At 38.5% G+C, this 19381-nt stretch overlaps 1 protein-coding gene across 11 annotated transcripts in view; it reads right to left on the minus strand.

The window, feature by feature from the left end:
* Positions 1–264: 264 nt before the first annotated feature.
* Positions 265–19381, minus strand: part of ehmt1b (euchromatic histone-lysine N-methyltransferase 1b) — a 34771-nt gene continuing 15654 nt past the window's right edge. For 5 of the 11 annotated variants that reach the window (XM_051876922.1, XM_051876928.1, XM_051876921.1 and 2 more), the window contains exons 2-27: positions 15379–15466; positions 14563–15047; positions 14244–14406; positions 13347–13510; positions 12959–13120; positions 12717–12785; positions 12468–12585; positions 12214–12351; positions 11614–11759; positions 11103–11246; positions 10693–10919; positions 10244–10438; positions 10037–10119; positions 9851–9957; positions 9486–9608; positions 9256–9357; positions 8151–8255; positions 7840–7994; positions 6527–6694; positions 6282–6426; positions 6034–6111; positions 5339–5454; positions 4557–4643; positions 4279–4357; positions 3155–3330; positions 265–2051 (exon numbers count right to left, since the gene is read on the minus strand). In XM_051876922.1, the coding sequence (XP_051732882.1) occupies positions 1868–2051; positions 3155–3330; positions 4279–4357; positions 4557–4643; positions 5339–5454; positions 6034–6111; positions 6282–6426; positions 6527–6694; positions 7840–7994; positions 8151–8255; positions 9256–9357; positions 9486–9608; positions 9851–9957; positions 10037–10119; positions 10244–10438; positions 10693–10919; positions 11103–11246; positions 11614–11759; positions 12214–12351; positions 12468–12585; positions 12717–12785; positions 12959–13120; positions 13347–13510; positions 14244–14406; positions 14563–15047; positions 15379–15466 (3807 nt within the window). In that variant the 3' untranslated portion in view covers positions 265–1867. Of the gene's footprint in view, positions 2052–3154; positions 3331–4278; positions 4358–4556; positions 4644–5338; positions 5455–6033; positions 6112–6281; positions 6427–6526; positions 6695–7839; positions 7995–8150; positions 8256–9255; positions 9358–9485; positions 9609–9850; positions 9958–10036; positions 10120–10243; positions 10439–10692; positions 10920–11102; positions 11247–11613; positions 11760–12213; positions 12352–12467; positions 12586–12716; positions 12786–12958; positions 13121–13346; positions 13511–14243; positions 14407–14562; positions 15048–15378; positions 15467–16928; positions 16992–19381 lie in introns of those variants that run through there. The other 6 variants (XM_051876927.1, XM_051876925.1, XM_051876924.1 and 3 more) reach the window with 6 other exon arrangements.

Below are 19381 nucleotides of genomic sequence, written 5' to 3' on the forward strand. Positions count from 1 at the left end.
ATTACAATCAGAATCTTAAGTAATCAGGAAGAGAATAATCAAACCGTTTATAAACCTGACCTTGATAAACAATCAAAAGGCTTCCTGCTTTGCATCGCAAAACTCCTTTGGTCTTATTTTTGGGGTTTAAAGTTTATCTAAAGATAAAAATGTGAATTGTTTGCTTTCTCAAAGTGTTATGGGATGAAAAGAAGTTTTAGATTCACAAAACTACAATTCATCATCATACTTCAGGTTATTTTTGCATAGGAGTGACAAGAGATGTTTATATTTTATTAGTAGTAAATTTATTGAAAAAAGAAAAACACAACCAGTAAGATTGTGCATCATGTTTCAATGTCCAGAAATATGTTACAGTTTTCTTTTTTCCCCCTCATTTTGCAGTGTTTTGTATCTATAAGTCTTGATTTGCACGAAGGACATGACTACACTATCAACATTTAAAAAGACTGTAATAGTTTCACCATCAACATGAACTCATGGAAAAAAATTGATACAGGCTAAATGTCAAACTACAGTTAGAAAAAAAAAACAGGTCAATTTAAAAATACAAATGAAGAAAAAAAAAAAAAAAATGAAACACTTGCTTCTTCATCGCAATGTACAACTTGTATTCACTTAGTGAGTAATAAAAAAATAAACATAACAAAAACCTTTTTCAGCACCATTTGCGTTTTCCTACACCTGACCGCATTTAATTCCATCAGAGCGAAACTTTCCAGTCCTATTCCTAAAGCACGTGTCTCAAAAGCATGCTAGTAGGTTCCGTCATTGTGACCGAAAGTACGTACAGAAATGTTGATATTTTACAGTTTTCATTTGCATTGACGGGGGTGCATGTAATATGCATTTAACAACAGCTGTGTCTATCCAGGCCTGTAACATGCAGGATATAACCCATAGGGCTTGTTTCTAGACACAGATTAAGCCTCGTCCAGGATTATTTTGCACTTCCAGTGGCGATTCGCCATTAAAACGCATTTTTACTCAAGAACTAGGCTTTTACTGGGAGAAATAGGCCAAAAATGTCCTGTTTAGAGGCCTTCTCATGTTTTTTGTAGCACTGACATGACGCCCTGCGTCTGTGAACAGATCAGAGGAGGACACGCACAACGGGCGCTAATATCCAATGACTGCTAGCCTATAGCTCATCTCAAGTAATACAGTCCACTGAAGGACATGGAAAAGACTGTACTAGGGGGAAAAAAAGTCACAAGGTTGGTCTTTGAATGTCATTACATAATTTTCTGCATATTCTGTGAATGTACAAAAACTAAAAAAAAAAATAAAAAAAAGATGTAAAACAAATGAATGCATAAATTGTTAAACGATCATCTGAAATTCTGGAATCAATCGTTCAGTTTTCGATCACCTTGACTGCTAAAGTAAAACCGTGAAGAATAAAGTTCATAAAAGATCATGAGAAGTTCGAGTCAGGCAGGAGAACACATTGTGAAGTCTGAATTGTGCGACGAGAGTAAGGTAGTATTCAACGGTAACATGCCGCACAGTCACTTAAATGGCTCAAACAGCCTCGTTCTTGAGAGACAAAAACCCCAAAATCCACTTTTTTACTATGTCAAACAGGATGTATTGTGGTCCAAAGGGGCGGGCTGGCAATAAAAAAACCCATACAAAATGTGCGTACTAAACACCTGAAACACCAGTCCAGCTGTGCACCTCTCACCTTCAAGATTTTAACCCCTAAACCGTGTCAACCAATCAGGCTTTCAGACCACCAGAGCTAAACATGGCACTGTGGGTGTAGCATCAAGGGGCCCGGGTTGGTACCCCCATCTGATTAGAGATGGCAGAGGTGTGCCTGTGCTGGTGATGGGAGATGACAGGCTGGTAGTTGTTGGAGGGCTTAGCTGGGGCTGGATGGGGTGGACGAGCTAGTATCAGGCAGGGCGCTGGGCTGCTGGTCTCCCGGCGTGCTGTCCGCCTGTGTCTGGGCAATGACGGCTGCCGAGTGTTTACACTTGGATGAGCCACACTGGCAGCTGAACAGCTTCCCCTTTACGTCCCAGAAGTGATCGCCGTAATCAAACCTGAGGAGGGGAGAGAAATCAAAAACTATATATTCTAATAATAAACATAAATGCTTTTATGAAGTGAATGATGGGAAACTAATAGGGGTGTAAGGGTACACAAAAATGACGGTTCGGTACGTACCTCGGTTTTGAAGTCATGGTTCGGTAAGGATTTGGTACAGCAAGGTGAGAAAACTAATAATGTTTTTTTCTTTTTTATTAAACAGTGGTTCACTGAACAAACTGTGTCTCTGTCTTTAAATTTATTCAATTATAATTAAAGATTTTTTTATCCTTAAGAAAATTATCTGTTAATGCTATAAATTATACTTATACTTGCACATTACTATAATATTAAAGGTTACAATTAACAACAGAGCCTGAACTATTAAATTCAGTTGCTATTTATTTATTTTTTTAGATATAATCATCAACACTCAAATAATAATAATAATAAAAAAAATTGTATGTAAACATGTAAATTGCACATAAGCTGTGGACACTGGCATTTCTGAGGTAAATGTAATACTAAGTACGTGACATTGTTTACAAGCTGTTTTATTGACATCTTTCTGCAGTTGAAACACTGATTGAGCAATTACACGAGATACGATACGTTTCAGAAAGTTGTACTGTATCTTTCAACATACCTTCAGATGTTCATTCATGTTCATTCTGTAACTAGTAGTTAGTTAGTTGTTACGCCACATCAAAAAGCGTCAAAACGGAATTTATTGTTTGAATTTCGTGATAAAAAAATAAAAATAAAAATCGACAATTTGAAAGAGGACACATTGTTTCTCATCGAAAGCAACGAAACACAGAGCTTATTGCGATTACTGGTGGTAAATGCTGGTAAAAAAAAAAAAAAGTGGTTAGGCTACAATGCATTACTGCACACGCGCCCCCTTCTGGATTCGAGTGTGGATCGCCTGTGAGCGTGACCAAAGACTAGGGACTTTGGTGTGACTGACTGTTTGTCGTCTAACTGCATGAACCGAACAGTGATGTCCATACCGGTTTGGGACAAATACGTGTACCGTTACACCCCTAGAAACTAACATATCCAGTGTAACTAAATTCACTATTAGCAAGTAAATGGATAATGATGTGAAACAGACCCAAGTTCGTCTCCCGCACTGATGTTCTTGCAGGCGAAGAATGCAATGTGAGGAAATCTGAGGTCCTGGTGAGAGGTGAACACTCGACAGGGGAACAGATTCGGCTCACAGTGATGGTTTATGAAGCGGCTGATGTTGCCGTAGAAACGTGCGTCAACGCAGTACATATCACCCACCTGCAACAGCAGAGGCAGAAAATAAATTGAGAAGATGCTTGCAGAGTGATGTCAGAGTAAAGAGAAAGGAATATGAGATTTATTCAGCAGAGCTCAATAAAGATGGGCTGTCTTTTTTTGCTTGTTTTAAAGAAAAAAATGATAGGAAAATATTTCAGATTCTAGATAGGTTGGTAAGATTTTTGAAAATGTTTTAATGTCTCTTATCCTCACCTCATCAAGGATGCATTTATTTGATCAAAAATACAATATGAACAGTACTGTTATGAAATATTACAATTGAGAATAAAATTTCTTTTTTAATATATTTTAAATTTAAATTTATTCCTCCTGTGATGACAAAGCTGAATTTTCAGCAGCCGTCACTCCAGTCTTCAGTGTCACATGATCGTTCAGAAATAATTCAAATATGCTGATTTGGTGCTCATTTCTTATTATCAATCTTGAAAACAGTTGTGTTTGAAGAATGTAAAGTTCAGATGAACAGCATTTTTACTGTCACTTTTAATCAATTTAATGCATCTTTATTGAATAAAAATATTAAAATTTTATATATATTGTATTTTGTGTATGTGTATATATATATATATATATATATATAGAATAAAAAATGATTTCTCAGCATTTCAGTTTTACACTAATTGGCACATAAAAGAAATTGTGGTTGCTGGTTAGATTCTTCCTGTCTCAGTGGATGGTTCTTGGCCAGAATAAGCTGCAATGCAGTCCAGATTATATGCCAACAATCCAACATCTAGCTATGCAAGAAGACCTAAAATACAAAAGTATCATTGTGTAGCCAAATAAAACATTCCTCTGAGCTGACAGGGGTCAGCTAAATTATTTCAGCAAAATTTGCTTGAGGGAGTGCAGATAACCCACAATTGAAGGGAGCAAACAACAAAGGTAATGTGATTTTGAATGGGAGTCATCCTAGGACGGCGATACCTTGCTGTCCAGACTGAAAAGATAGGAGTCATTCTCTCTAACATCTGCTTCAGCGTCAGAGATGATTTCACCCACGTATCTGTTAGAAGGAAATGAGACATTAGGGTGCAAACACACTAAACACACAATCATATCCATACTGACACACCTAAACAAACATCTGCACAGCCACACACACACCGTTAGACCTAAACTCATTCACAGGAAGATATAACACAGGCCTCAATGACCTGTAGAAATATAATAAAACACAAAAAGAAAGCAAATAAGAAACTCACTCGCAAACAAACGTTCCTTGTGGGATATCCTGTAATGTCTTGACACCCCATCCCATCATCTGCGTCCTGAACAACTGCAGTCTTATCCTAAGAAATTTAAGAAGAAACCACTCAATTTAGATCATATACTACAAATCGAAAAACAAGTATATGTGAAAACTAATTAGTTGGTTAGGGTGATTAATCGACTAATAGTTCACTGATGTTTAAATGATTTTGTATGGTTTTTGGAGTGTGTACATTTCCTGTTTTCAAATATTACTAAATAATTTTTTTTTATAAAATAAACTTCAGGTATTTATGTGTACATCTCATATACTATAACTAAATTGTACTACATGACAGATATAGCCAATATATCAGCCATCAGTAATCCTCTTCTCTAGGAGTTTTCAAACCGGGGTATGCAGATCTTTAAGTGAAGTAGAGAGGCAAAAAAAAAAAAAAGAAAAATAAATTGTTTCAAAAATTTTTAGAGATGACAAAGTATTAACTAAATGTGTTTATTAAATTCTTTAAATGATTTAAAAATTGTGTTAATTTTTAAAGAATGGAAATCATGAGATCAACATCAGCATCTTTTTTTGACAAAAAGAAAGAAAATCTGAATACATTTGCATATATTCACATAAATCTCCACATTTGTGGGTATTTGTGGGAAAAAAAAACTCACATCGGCTTCACGACGTCATGATGTATGTGTTAATATTGTTTAACCTGACAGCTGTTTAAAAATGTAGGGGTGGGTTTAATCATCCAGAATGTAAGTGTATGTGAGGTACCTCAGTCCATTCTGTACCACACGGTTTTTGCAGGTTCTCCAGCAAGAGCAGGCATGGTTGCACTCAAATATAAGAGGCGGCTCCTCATTGCAGAATTCGGGGAGCAGACGACTCTCCTGATGCCACAAACACAAAGTATTTAAAATGTCACACTAAAAAGCACACTGCAACAAAATTCAAAACAACAAAACCTCAGTTCCGGTGCTTGACCGTACAAAGCTTGTCACCACCATGCAAGGTTATTGTGAGTGGTTTTCAGGGCACTGTTATGAATTTGCTAAAGTGTTCTGGGTAGTTTCTTCATGGTTACTTACTGGCCTAAGTTAATAGCGCTTCTCCCAAGGTTCTATGATATTACTGTCCATAGATAAATATATCAATTGCTTAGATAAAGATATCAGTATTGCTTAAGGTAGTTTAATACTATCTAATCTAAGTATGGACATTAGTAACTGATGTTTGATTTAGCACCACTAATAATTATGACTAGACCATCTTACACTGTCTTGTACTTAATTAGTTCCACCTCTAGGTGGAGATGTTTGCTTAGTCAAATGTCATTAACAGAAGTTTAGAACAAGTAATTCATGTAGCTGTGCTTCATAATTACCCAAATATTTACAGATATATTAATCACAGTAACAAACAGCTTAGATTTTAGGTTTGATGGACGGACTGCATAGAAACTGACTTACTTTATCATACCAGCAGCGCAGGCTGAGTTGGCCACACATGCAGCTAGCTGAGGAGCAATCGTCTTTACAGACGCAGTACTGCAATGTGAAACAACATCATTATACCGTTTTTTTCCTTCCTATTACTCATTCAACATGGTGTCTTAACTAACCAGCCAAATCATATTTGTCAGGTACATTGCAATAACGATTAATATCAACGAACACTTTAAAGTGTTACCATAAAAACAACATTTCAGCTTGTTTACCTGCAAGTGAGTGATATTTTTATCAATATTCATTGGAGACGTCACACAGCTATCAGGGACATATTTGTAGTTGTCAGGACAGGGTTCGCTGTCCACTGCGTTCACGCACGGGACAGGGACTTTCTCATAACCTCTGGCGATGTCCCTAAACACAATTACAGTGTCATTAATAGGCTGGTTTAAGTTGTAATTCTGGTACAGATAAACATGACAATACTGTGGACAGTGAGATTAAGTGAATCTACCGGTTGAGAAGCTTCTCCGCAGGGGCAGCCTGGTTCCTGTTAGCTTCTCTTTGCTTTTTGCTGGCTTGAAGGGCGCTCCAAACCTTTGAGTTTTGACTGCAGCACTCCATGGGCGTCTCTCCCTCCTTGTTCTTAAGACTTACATCAGCACCCCGTGACAGAAACAAGCTACAGGAAGCAAAAAGGAGGGATACTTGAAGGATTAGTTCACTTATTTAAATTTACTTACCCCCATGTCATCCAAGATGTTTATGTCTTTCTTTCTTCAGTTGAAAAGAAATTAAGGTTTTTGAGGAAAACATTCCAGGATTTTTCTCCATATAGTGGACTTCAACGGCTACCACGTTGGAAAGGTCACGCGTGACGTAGGCGGGGATATATATACATTTTTTTTTTTTGAAAATGGCCAATCGTTTTGCTAGATAAGACCCTTATTCCTCACCTGGGATCGGGTAGAGCCCTTTGTAGCTGCATTGAAACTGCAATTTGGACCTTCAACCCATTGGTAGCCGTTGAAGTCCACTATATGGAAAAAAAATCCTAGAATGTTTTAATGTTTTCCTCAAAAATCGTAATTTCTTTTCGACAAACATCTTGGATGACATGGGTGCGAGTAAATTATCAGGAAATTTTAATTCTGAAGTGAACTAATCCTTTAAAGGTTAGGACAGACTCACAAAACAAAAATTAAACATATTTAGTATGAATTAATTTATTAATTAATATTATTAATAAATAGTAATACAATATATATATATATATATATATATATATATATATATATATATATATATATATATATATATATATATTTTTTTTTTTTTTTTTTTTTTTTTTTTTTTTTTTTGTGAATCACACACATGGAATTGAAGCACAAATTAATCAACCAACTCGTGGGATGTAAAAATATATGTGTAATCGATCTGTTCCTGTGGCAATATTATATTCAGGGCTCTAAACAATCACTGTAACTGAATGCCAACAGATCAATAATAATATTTGTCCAGGAAATGATGAAAGTAAGCCTTTATTGCTAGTGTCCAGCTCCAATAAGCCTACATGACATTGATCCAGTCTCCAAATAAAAATGCAGCTTTAAGCTGATTAGAATCTACACAAGCACCTGATTAAGACTGCAGTACATCGGATATAGATGTAATCCTGCAGTACTGTTATCTTCTAGGAGGATGGCTCAGACGTCCCTAAGTTGTAAATAAGCCTAGCTCACTACAAACCTGTGAGACTGAAAGGAAGTTTCCCCAATCAATCCATGATCCGTCTGGATCGATAACACCCAGTGGAGGTTTACTCACTTCACACAGTCGAGCCGGCTCTCCCGTGATGCTATGTGAAGTGGTGAGTCTCCGTGGATGTTGACAGCGTTGAGATCACACTTGGCATCCAGCAGGATCTCTGCTATCTCCACACAGCCAGAGAATGCCGCCCAGTGCAGACAGATATTTTCCTCCTAGAATCAAGGTTGACGTTGCAACAAATTAAAAAACACTTAGTCATCTAAATCGACAAAGTAAATTACAAAAAAAAAAACTGTAAAATGGCAGATTAAGCTGTAATTTTGCTATATTAAATTGAGGTTTCCAGATATAAAACAAGGCACACATACCTTGTCTCGGATGTTGATATCAGCCCCTTTGGAGAGCAAGAGTTTTACTTGGTCTACATGTTTGTACTCTGTGGCCCAAATCATGGCTGTCCAACCTCCATCATCCTGGGACAGGAAATGCAACTTCATTAGAAACCTCAACCTTTTTCGTCTACCATGATGAAGGCTTCCAAGCAGAAACACGTTGGAATATTTGGATATACAAAAAAGTTCCCTTCACCACAAGTGCTGCTGAATCATTCATTGACTCCAGGGTCTACCACTGTCCATAACAATATTCAAAGCACCATTTATTTAAAGGGTTAATGATCAGTATTTTCAAAAATATGGTTTTACTCAATCTCTGTGTAAGCATATCTCTTTTAGAGCTCTCAATCTCTTTCAGAGCTTGGCTTAACTAGAAAAATATGCATATTCATTATAAAAATGCCCATGGTGCTTTAAGATTTTATTTTCATTTTAATTTACATGACTTTTCCATTTCTAGAAACCACGCTTGAATTAAAATTTAAATGTAAATCATTTTAAATGACCCTGAGGCCCCCTTGTGGGCTTTGGCTCTTATTTGAGAACTATTGGTATAAAGCCCTTTTAAGATATAAAAAAAAAAAAAAAAAAAAAAAATAGCTTTAAGTTTAAGACAAAACTTTTTAGATGGATAAGTGAAAAGTTCTTTGCTATGGTTATTAAATATACATTTGTACAAATGTAATGTACAAAGCAACACAATATCTACCATGTTGTTTAGAGGAATTACAGTATTTTCCAAAATGACCAAATACATTTTAGGAGTTGATATTTAATAGCACTACAATTTATCTATAGCAAATTTGGTTAGAAATGCCTTTTAAATTCCAATTACCTTAAAATAACTTATTAAAACAATGTTTCTCTTTGAGAAACTCATTAAGAAGGATGGAGGGGAAAAAGTTGTGTTGAAAAAGTCTTCACTAGGATGGAGGAGTATTGGTGCAGTTGTCTTCTGAAATTCCTCAGATATGTTTGGCACATTCTAATGACTCAAATGTTGTAAATCCCCCAAAACACCCTTCTCACGTTCCCAAAACATTTTTACAAATGTTAAATGCAACAGAAAGTCCAGCACCTGGCAGTTAATATCTATAAGGCCTGTAGACAGCAGATGTTGTACAATGGCAAAATGGCCAGTCTTAGCAGCAAGATGGAGACATGTTGAACCTTCAACATCCTTAAAAGAAAAGAAAACAGGATGTGATCAGTGTTCAAACAGAATGAATGTTTTTCCAAAAGCTTTTGATTACAGAATGTTGTACTAAACAGACTGGCTTATCAATCCTCTCGCTTGTGGCTGCTGACCTTGTGAGAGACAATGGCTCCGGCCCGCAGAAGATAGCGTACTGTTTCAAGATGGTTGTTCTCACAGGCCTCCATTAGGGGCGTCCGCTGGTCCTCATCACACATGTCAAGGTTTGCGCCAGCCTGAGAAATAAGATCACGATTTTCATGACAATGTCAAAGTCATTGGGGTCGTGACACATCTTGATAGGCCATATTTGTATATGTAACTGAGATCTGACGACGACTACAGAGGAAGAAGATTTCTCTCTTGTGTTTAACAGAAGAAATTAAGTCATACAGGTTTAAAGCAACATGAGGGTGAGTAAATTATGAATTTTCATCTTTGTGTAAGTTAATATTAGTTCACTAGCATCTGCCCTCACCTGCACCAGCATATGGCAGACTTCCTGATGACCTGCTTCAGCTGCTACATGGAGCGGTGTGCGTTTGTTCTGGCTCTCCATTTTAAAGTTAGGGTCAATCCCATCCACTGAGAATAAGAAAGATGGTTTCCAGCACAAAGCAGACAACCATGAATAAAATAAAACAACTTTACTAATCACTCTTACCCAACATCAGTAGGACCTTCTGTAGTTCCCCTTGTTTGGCAGAAATATACAGCTGTTTTGGGTGGAACCGGAGCTTCTTGGGTCTTGAAGTAGAAGAAATGGTGAGAATGAATCAGTGTAAGTCGCACAGGAGTTCATAATGATTAAACCCCATTTTAGTATAGAAAAAGTGGCTAAATCAAAGGTCATAATAGTTGGTTTTCTTACTTCTCTGCATCTAGAGCCAGCAGGACACTTTCCAGAGTTTCTTTAGGTGGTCCTAGTGAAGGCCCCGTTGCAGACCCTGATCCTACAGACCCAGCTTTGGAGCCCACAGGGGACACAGATGTGTCATGTGACTCTGGATGTTTGAGTAAAGTGCTGTCTGCTTTGCCCTCTCCAAGAACAGAGAGCCGAGTGGACCTTTGATGACCAACAAATCAATTTAAGGGCAAATGGAGGAGAAACAAAATATCTTCCTACAAGGACATCCTACAAGGATGCTGATCCAGGAACATGTCCTAATTAGGTTTGTTGCAAACAAACAATAAAATTGCTGAATTTGCACACTGAATTCAGTCCAGATTAAAAAAAGTCTAGCAAAATTATTTTATAAACTGCTTGGTGCAAAAATTGTCTGCTACTTAGGTTCATATAATTAAGCAGTTGGCACATACCCTCCAGTGGTGGTGTCCGCTTTGCCTTCTGAGGTGCTGGGTGTGCAGGGGCTGTGGTTGAGAGGCACAGTTGACGTCGTATCGGCCTTGGCAATGGTGACCTCTTTCGCCTTGCTGACCTCCTCTCCACAGTGTGGACAAAAGCTCTGACCGTTGAGCACCGAGGCACAGGCTCGATGAAACCGGTGGGAGATATTCACCTCTGGCTGACACTCCATGAAGGTGCCCTACACGATGGCCACATGAAATAACTTTGAGAGGTTTGCTCAAATGTGGCTGAAGTAAAAAACTCTGGAGCTTTTCAGACACATGCACTCAGTCAAATATTTCTTGGCCATTGGCTTGTCATGCTGTCATTGAAACCCAATCAAAGACCTAAAACGTTCTCTTGGGTAAAGCCAAAGACTCACGGCTCTGCAAAAGAAGCCACAGCCTGGGCAGCACTGATGTTTGACCATGCCTGTGCGATGGTCCTCACACAGAACCAGCAGTTGGACAGAGTTTGAAGGCCTCATCATCTCGTGCTTCAGCACTGCACTCTGACAACGGCTCAGCTACCCCCAGAACAACAGGGAACCAATTAGAATAGAGTTCAGAACCTCGGATTTTAAAAAGAGTAAAAAAAAAACTGTATTGTAACATAAAACAGAATGTTACCAAAAAAATGAAGATGCCAAGTATTCAGCAGTTAGATGAATCCTAGGACCTTCTGTACTGAAGTGAATTATTCACCTGATCACATTTCAAAAACTGTCCCCAAACTGTATTCAGATGGTATATAGCAGGGGTTCTCTGATCAGAAATTGGACCTTGAGGGTCAGACTTGAGAACCACTGGTATATAGTGAGACAATGCATTCCCAAAAAATGCAATCACTGCAACCATCATTGCTCTACATATTCACAAGGGCAACCATCTCACCTGACCATCAATGCTCTCAGTTGCCATACACTTTCTGTCCGCGAGCGTGAGGATCTCTCTGCTCTTGGGCGTCTCCATTCGACAGCTGCAGAGGGGAAGTTCCTGCACCATATCGCCGTCTGTGCTCTCCACTGACCCTGAAACAGCTAAAAATCACCATCATTAAGACTCAAATAATCACGAAAGTCCTGAAAAACCATCATTTTGGAAACACAGATGGCAGGAAGTCTATGTTACTTCATAATCAGATGTATATCAATGACAAACACTGGACAGAGCACATAACACTTCTGTTATGCATTACTCTACAATAGACACATGACCACCAGGGGGCACCACATCGGTTGAGACTTGATGACCCATTTTATCCAAGATGGAGGCCACCACAAAGGCCTGAGAATACTCATCGTCTGAACTTTAAACAAATGTGTCTTTCTCAAGATGCTGAGCTTGAAACCAATCAAATGGAAAAGTCCAAGATATAAAACTTTCAAATCTTAGAAATTTCATTCAGAAACAGTCAAAAGCAAACCATTGTTTTCATTTACAAGATCATTCAATGCTTTTCCAAGTTAAATAGCAAACAGGATTTTTCTTCACCTGAACTCTGAGATGTCATTAAGGCTTCCTGTGCTGCCAGGTTGAGGGAGTTTAGTGGGATTTCTTTATACTCTTTCCTGCGGTTAGGAGGGGCTGATGGAGAGCTCTGGCTCTCAGATTGAGACTGGAACTCCATTCCTGAAATTATGATGGAACAGACATAGAAAGATTTGTAAATTAACTCATATTAACAGCTGAGGTGTTGCCCTACAGCAGATATTTCAGGAAAACATGCATTTAAACACTTTCTGTACCAGAAAGTCCTTCTGTTTTCGCTTTCAGTTTCCTCTTGCGTTTCCTTGATGGTCGGAGCCAGGCGTGGTCTCCCTTGGCTTTCTTTTTCCATTTCTTTTTCAAACTGGACTCTGAACTCTGAGGAGAATAGAAGTAACTTACAGTCCACAAATTGATACTAAGCATCAGGAACTCAGGAACCTAAATTCAGATCTGGGAAACTCATTTGTCTGATACTCAGTGATCTTAGAGAATGTTCAGGAGCTCACCAAGTCTGATTCATCCCCTTCCTCTTCGCCATCCGGTGACTCCTCTGACTCTTGTTCTTCATCAAGAGGCTTATGAATGAAAAATGAATGAATAAACATCCTTTCAAAGGACTGTAATGACTAGACAAGCCACACTAATTTCAATGTTTAAGTAACTAAATGACAAGATGGAGGAAAATAATGGATGACACCATTTTTTCATTGGCTCATGAATCCCTGCTGCTTTGTTGCTGAATTCCCACCTGAGAGATTGAAGCTATCGTGGGTCCCTCCTGAGAAGCTTTGGCTCCGTCCTCAGTGACCAGCTCCTCATCTTCCTCTGTGTCTTCTCCTTCCTCTGACTCTTCTTCATCAGACTCATTCTCCATTCTCTCTCCATTCACATGTACGACCTCCTTTGGCTGCTGTGAAACCAAGGGATAAAAAGACAGGCCAAGGTTCACATGTCTTGGCCTCAAGAAGTACAGGAAAAAGTCAACTAATTAGCAATGCAAAAATATTATGAAAGGATTACTAATGGCCAAGACTCAGCCTAACAATCTACGCAACTACTCAAATATTACTTTTATTAACAATATAAAAGGTAGTTATTCACACTTTAGGTGTGAATCTGGTGGTTCAATCTCTGACCTGAGGGTTGGGTGGAGACTGGGACATACGCTGAAACATCTCCAGAACTGTGCGTTGTTTCAAGACTTTATTTTTCTTCTTGGGCACAAGACTATACGTTCCCATCTTTCTTTTCTTCTTCCTTGACACGGCTGCTACTGAGGGAGAGACAGGTCTGGGTTCAACTGTCAATGCATAAAGAGAGAATTGTGGAATACAGGCCTGTTTTCAAGCACTTTTAAGTAATAATTTCCATGTAAAACTATAAAATGCATGTTGGATTATCTGCATTTCAATTTGAAAGCAAACTTTTGTGTTTGATTTCAAAGTTAAATATTATACAACTGACGAACGTGCTGCTGCCAAAACTTCAACCAACAAAATATGCTCTTAAATTAAATTTTACCAGACATTTCCTATTATTTTCAGGCAGAAATAAATGTTGAAAGAGTAGCTGAGTTTGTTAGCTGTATATTGTGCAACTTTAGTAAGCAATCTGGCTTTGCCTAAAATACATAATACATCATCATACTTCATTTTCAATTCAATCCTTAATTTAAATTTATAAAATGATAAAAACAATAAAAAACAAACTCAATCAGTATTAAAAAAAGGTAATGATTTGCTAAAGATTACATTTATTTTTAAATTATTTAACATTAGGTGAGTGTTAAATGACACCAAAGGTAATCTAAATAGTAAATAACAAAAATTGGGGAAATGAGCACAATTAAATGTCCAATACAGATAAATAATAAAAACAAAAATCTCCAATATCAAACGATAACCAATATGGTTATCTTCTCTAAATTTTACAATAGATATGTGTATGTAAAGAAAATGTAAATGGAATGCCATACCAAAAACAGCATTAAAGTAACCAGTGTTGTTGCAAAGAAAGGTAATACAGTGTATAACCTGTTTGTGGCTTGGCTGGTGTGGTGTTTAGTACAGATGTGGCGTCAGTTTGGCTTTGAGGTAGCTGATTTTGGATTGGAGATGGCTGTGGCTGCACTGCCTCTGGTTTGCCCACACCGTCATCTTTCACCACGACTGGCTCCTTATTTTCCCTATTCAAAAGCTGAATGAGGAACAGAAATGTGATTATATATATCCATGATCATGATTCATGAGCAGACCCAAAATAAAATTGTTGGATGTTCAGTGCTGAATGCACTCCTGTCATGACTAGTGCAGCTGATGTAGGAGAAATTTCATGGAGGTAAATCCTCATTACCTTTAGTGTCTGGTTTGAGGCTGGCCTTGACATAGTTTTGCGTGCTCGATGTATCGTTGGTGGGGGTGTATTCGATACTCTGCCGTTTTTAGTCTCTGTTTCTGCTCGCCTCTCCGTTGGGCTCAGTCCTAGGCTTGCAGCACCGTTTGAAGAACCCTGGTCCGGGGATCGCAGCATTGAAGCTGAAGGTGGCGAGCTTTTAGTCCCATGCCCCAATGTGGAACCCCCTATGGGGGGCCAGTTAGTCCTGTGTAGGGCTGACACTGTGTCTTCCTGCTGTTTGCTTAGAATGTATCCATTACTGCCCACTGTAGAGCCGTGGGGCGGCTCAGTCTCTGGCAGTCCGTTCTCCATGGTTGAGGATCGGGCTGGTGCAGAAAGGTTCTGTTCAGTTCTCTTTGTGTCCGTGTTTTCATAGGTCCCATTCAGCTCAGTGGCTTCTCTAAGAGGGTCTGATCGACCGTCCGAGTGATTTTCATCTCCACCTACAAGGAAAATAACAGAAAACAGTTACAGAATTGTTGTTCCGGGTTCAAATCAAGTTGGCACGTCGAGTTAAAAAAACTGTATAGTTCTGTAAATCATATTTTCTTTTGGTTAGGACTGCTGTTCTAGGCAGATGAAGTCAACACATAATATTTAATATTTTGCTTCAAAACATTGTTCTGCAAAAAAAAATTAAAATAACTCACTAAAAACTAAGAAACAATTCAAAATGTGTTAAGACATGGTTATCAAGGGTCAGACAAGTCAATACATGGCTATCAACATTATACCACAAACGCTCAGATGTATTAAAACAAATTTAGTATTTACCCTCTTCTTGATCACTGCGAGACTCTTTTGTCCCCTCAGACTTCATGGTTTCCCTCTTGCCCGAATTCCCATTGGCCAAACTGGAGGGCTGAAAAGAAGCACACGGTTGAATTACTGGACTTCCATAACATATGAAATGTTATGGGGAAAAAAAAATAGTATGCAAACCATGCCTATCAAAGCATTAACAAATAATATGTCTTTTAAAGAGAGGGGAGAGAATGCATGAAGCAATTAATGAAACTTCACAAAAGTCCAAGCCAGGCTGATTGCAGGAATAAATTAAAGTGGCAATAAGAATGAAAGCGGATCAAATTAGAGTTTGGATCGAAATTAAATGACCCTCTGTTTCTCAAAATAGCAGATAATCATTATGGCTACTGGCAACAAAACACAAACACTGGCAAGGAAGAAAAAACATGGAGACATCCTTTGGGAATGTGAGAGGCTTATCCCACAGGTTCAGTCTAAACAACATCTGAATAACAAGGGTTTTGATTGGCTTAGCTTTGAGCTGTCAATCACTCCTGAGTCAAGGTAATATTTTCACGAGACTCAACATCTCCCAATGCCATAAGCCATGGCCGGTTTCAACAAACGCCTACTGGTTCATCACATCTGAAAATTCCACACAAGAATAAAGATACATCTTTACTGAAAATTAACCAGTCATGACAAGGCCCAATACAATATAATATGAGCAGGAAGAACAAATGATGCCAAGGCTCAGCGTGCTCTTGCTCCCTAATTGCCACCATTTTCTCTCTGTCATTTTTCATGTTCTGGTTGAATTGGTCACTTTCATTCTTGGCTACTGGTCCACTGGAAGTAGACAGCTTGATCCGGAGACTGATAAAGCCCATTTGGAACATCTCTCCTGCTACGAAAGTGAAGCAAAACAAACCACTGGTAACAAATCCCTGTTTCAGCAAGGAGTTTCTGATCTCTTTCTGACACATTTAAGATAGAGAAGAGACTTCAAAGAAAGTGCTTTCTAATGATGCATTGGGAAGTCCCAAAAACAGACCTCGATGGATATGACAAAAAAAAAAAAAAAATTAAGAATCTGAAAAAATGTGATATTCTGCCAAACACACCTACAGCATCATGCTGGTACTGTCAGATACGCCACATCCCTGAGATCTAATGCGATCGCAAGAAAACGCAACTCAAGAAAGAGTGTCCAATGCCTAGAGGTCTCATTCCTAAAGACAATATACATCTACAGGACTCCCATACAGGTCAAGTTCACTTTGGCCTGGGAAGTCACCTAAGATCATGCATAATCCTTTGAGGTACTACTCAACTTACTACCACAACCCAGGTAGCCAGGAGAAACCTGCAATAATGTCAGGTGATCACCTTCATCAAGGATTCCAGCTTCACCCAATTGGCTTGTCACTGAAAAAACATGCTAAAAAAAACCAATAGGAAACAAACAGCAAGGAATGAGGTGATGAGATAGACTTGTTGATTTTTGCATCTGGAAGCAAAGACAGATGTCCTCGAGCCATGCAACTGAAGTGGTGCATAAAGTCTCACTCACATACCAGCTTCAAACTACTGGAGTGAATCTCTGCGGCCAGGCTCAAAAAGGAAGAGGTAGGTCACAGGGTGCAGTAATTACAAGCAAATCCAAGCTTTCTCCCACCGTTTGTCCCCTCCCCCACCCCAACCTCGATCCCCAGACCTCATCTGATTGGCAGACGCACCGGCTGCCTTCCTTTGCACAGCCAGAAAATGTCTGCCGCTCGTTGGAGCTGCTCTTGCAACAAAGGAGGTCGTGTGGCTTTCTGTTCCTCTCTCTCACCACAAGGGGAGCCACTTCATAATAAGAGTCCCCCTTTTCCCTGACCAAACCAGGCAAGATCTGCCCCACTGACACTACAAAGTCCCCATCACACCTTATCAAATCAGACCAACAGATTGTGGTTAAACTCCGAGGTCTGCCACATTGAGACGTTCTGTCTTACCAGCATTCAGCTGCATCTCTGATGCAGTCATACCTTGGTGATTGCAAAATGTCTTTCGTTTTGAGAGTACCCTTTTTTAAAAGCAATGAACTGTATGTAAATCCTTGGTCTAGAGCTGTTTCCCAACTGTTTTTGCCTTGTGTGCCTCAACTGCCCCATCAAGTACCCCTCCATCCACAGTAACAGCAAATTTATTCATGAACAAAATCCAGATTAACAAGTCTTTGTAAAGTGGCATGTAATTAGCACCAAAGCTCAATTTATACAAGAGAAACACACAGTCATTAGTGCAATCTTTAATGAGAAGAACAGTAAAGAAATCTGCTTCCTTCTGAAGTCTTTATATATGATTGTCTATGCGTGTCTTATTACTTAATTGCTTTGCTTTGTTTAATCAGAAGACAAATCATATTAATTCAAATCAATTGACAGGACAGTCATAATGTTTCTATTTGAAGTGATAACGTCTGTTTAATAGGTTTTATACAACAAAGCTGGAACCTTTAAGGTGCCCACTTCTACCTCGGTTGGGAATCATTGGTCTAGATTTCTTCAGAAATTAGTTTATCCTTTTCATTCTTGAGGCATAAAGAGAATAGCTGAAAAGACAAATTTCCTCCTAAACATGACATGACAGGGTCTCAGAAAAAGAAACAGTTGCACAAAATAACCCAAATTTTAGCTAAAGGCCTCTAGTTATAAAGACTACTGGTTTAAAATATCCAACAATAGCTAGTACCAACATTAAGAGTTCATCTCATATGGACTGACACAGTGTTGTCTAGTGAGCAACAATAGGCGACTAATAACAACAGACTAGCTAATTAGCTAGGCTGACTAATCCAATTTTTTTCTTTTTAGTTTTCATATTAAATTAGCATGCTATTCTTTAGATGCCATACAGTTTAAAAAGTAAAAGATCTCTCTTGTAAAACATAGAATCAGAGTACAGCAATTAATATAGACTCAATCACTCAATCAACCTCTGTAATTTTAAGTCTTAAACACACTGTATTTTGTCGGACAACTGAGAGAAATGCATTCAGTATAGTTTCAAGACAGAGGACCTAAGTCTGTGCACTAGCTTCAGATGTTAAAGGGAACTTAAGAGCACACTAAGTTTCCTACTACTTCCAAAACTAAAACCAAAACGAACAATCAATAAAGCTGCATTTCCCACCATTTTCCATTCACAGACTCTCCCAAAATCATGTCAAGACCTTTTATGTTATCAATATACTGTAAACCATCACCTTGAGTATTAACTCCAGTGATCTTTTCGTCGCCAAAACACTTTCCAAGAAGACCAGCTGAACTGGATCCCAGATATCAGCTTCCACATTCCTCTTATTGAGAGAAAAGCATTTGACTGCGAATATCCAGTTGTTTCCCTTGATCTCCCCCTACAGGCTAAACAGGGAACATGCTCAGTAGAGGAAAGAGGAGGGAAGGGCCTCCTGCTCCTTTCCACCATGTTGTAACCACAGTGTTTACTGATACGACGAGCCAGACAGGGAATGCTTTCCACTGGATATGGCATACTGGATTGGGATTTGGGTGGATTGGGGATAGGAGACCAACATCTATCTACGCCGAACGAAACATCTAGGGCTTATATTGAGAATTGAGACGTAATTAATGATTAAGATCTGATATCAAATAATATTTTATATATTCTATTTTATGCTGCTACAAAATTATACACACATATAAAACTATATTGAGGTTCATAAGAAAACACAACCTGTCTAGATCATAAGTCTGGATATCACCCACTTTAACTTCATTATGTCAGTTTTATTTTTTTTTCTCATAAATAAATACCTGCTACAATACAGAAAACTAAATGAGCTTAACGTTTTATCAAACGTTAGCTGGGATATATTATAGCTAGCTGAGATATATTTTTCCTACTAATGACCTATTTCAGTGTCCATGGAGAGCGCAAACGCAGCATTACTTTTCAACTCTCCAGCAATAAACATTTTTCCATTCCACATGCATACAATCAGCTTCTCTGGTATCTGCTA

The sequence above is a fragment of the Ctenopharyngodon idella genome, chromosome 21 (assembly GCF_019924925.1).
Source record: "Ctenopharyngodon idella isolate HZGC_01 chromosome 21, HZGC01, whole genome shotgun sequence".
NCBI classification, from domain to species: Eukaryota; Metazoa; Chordata; class Actinopteri; order Cypriniformes; family Xenocyprididae; genus Ctenopharyngodon; species Ctenopharyngodon idella.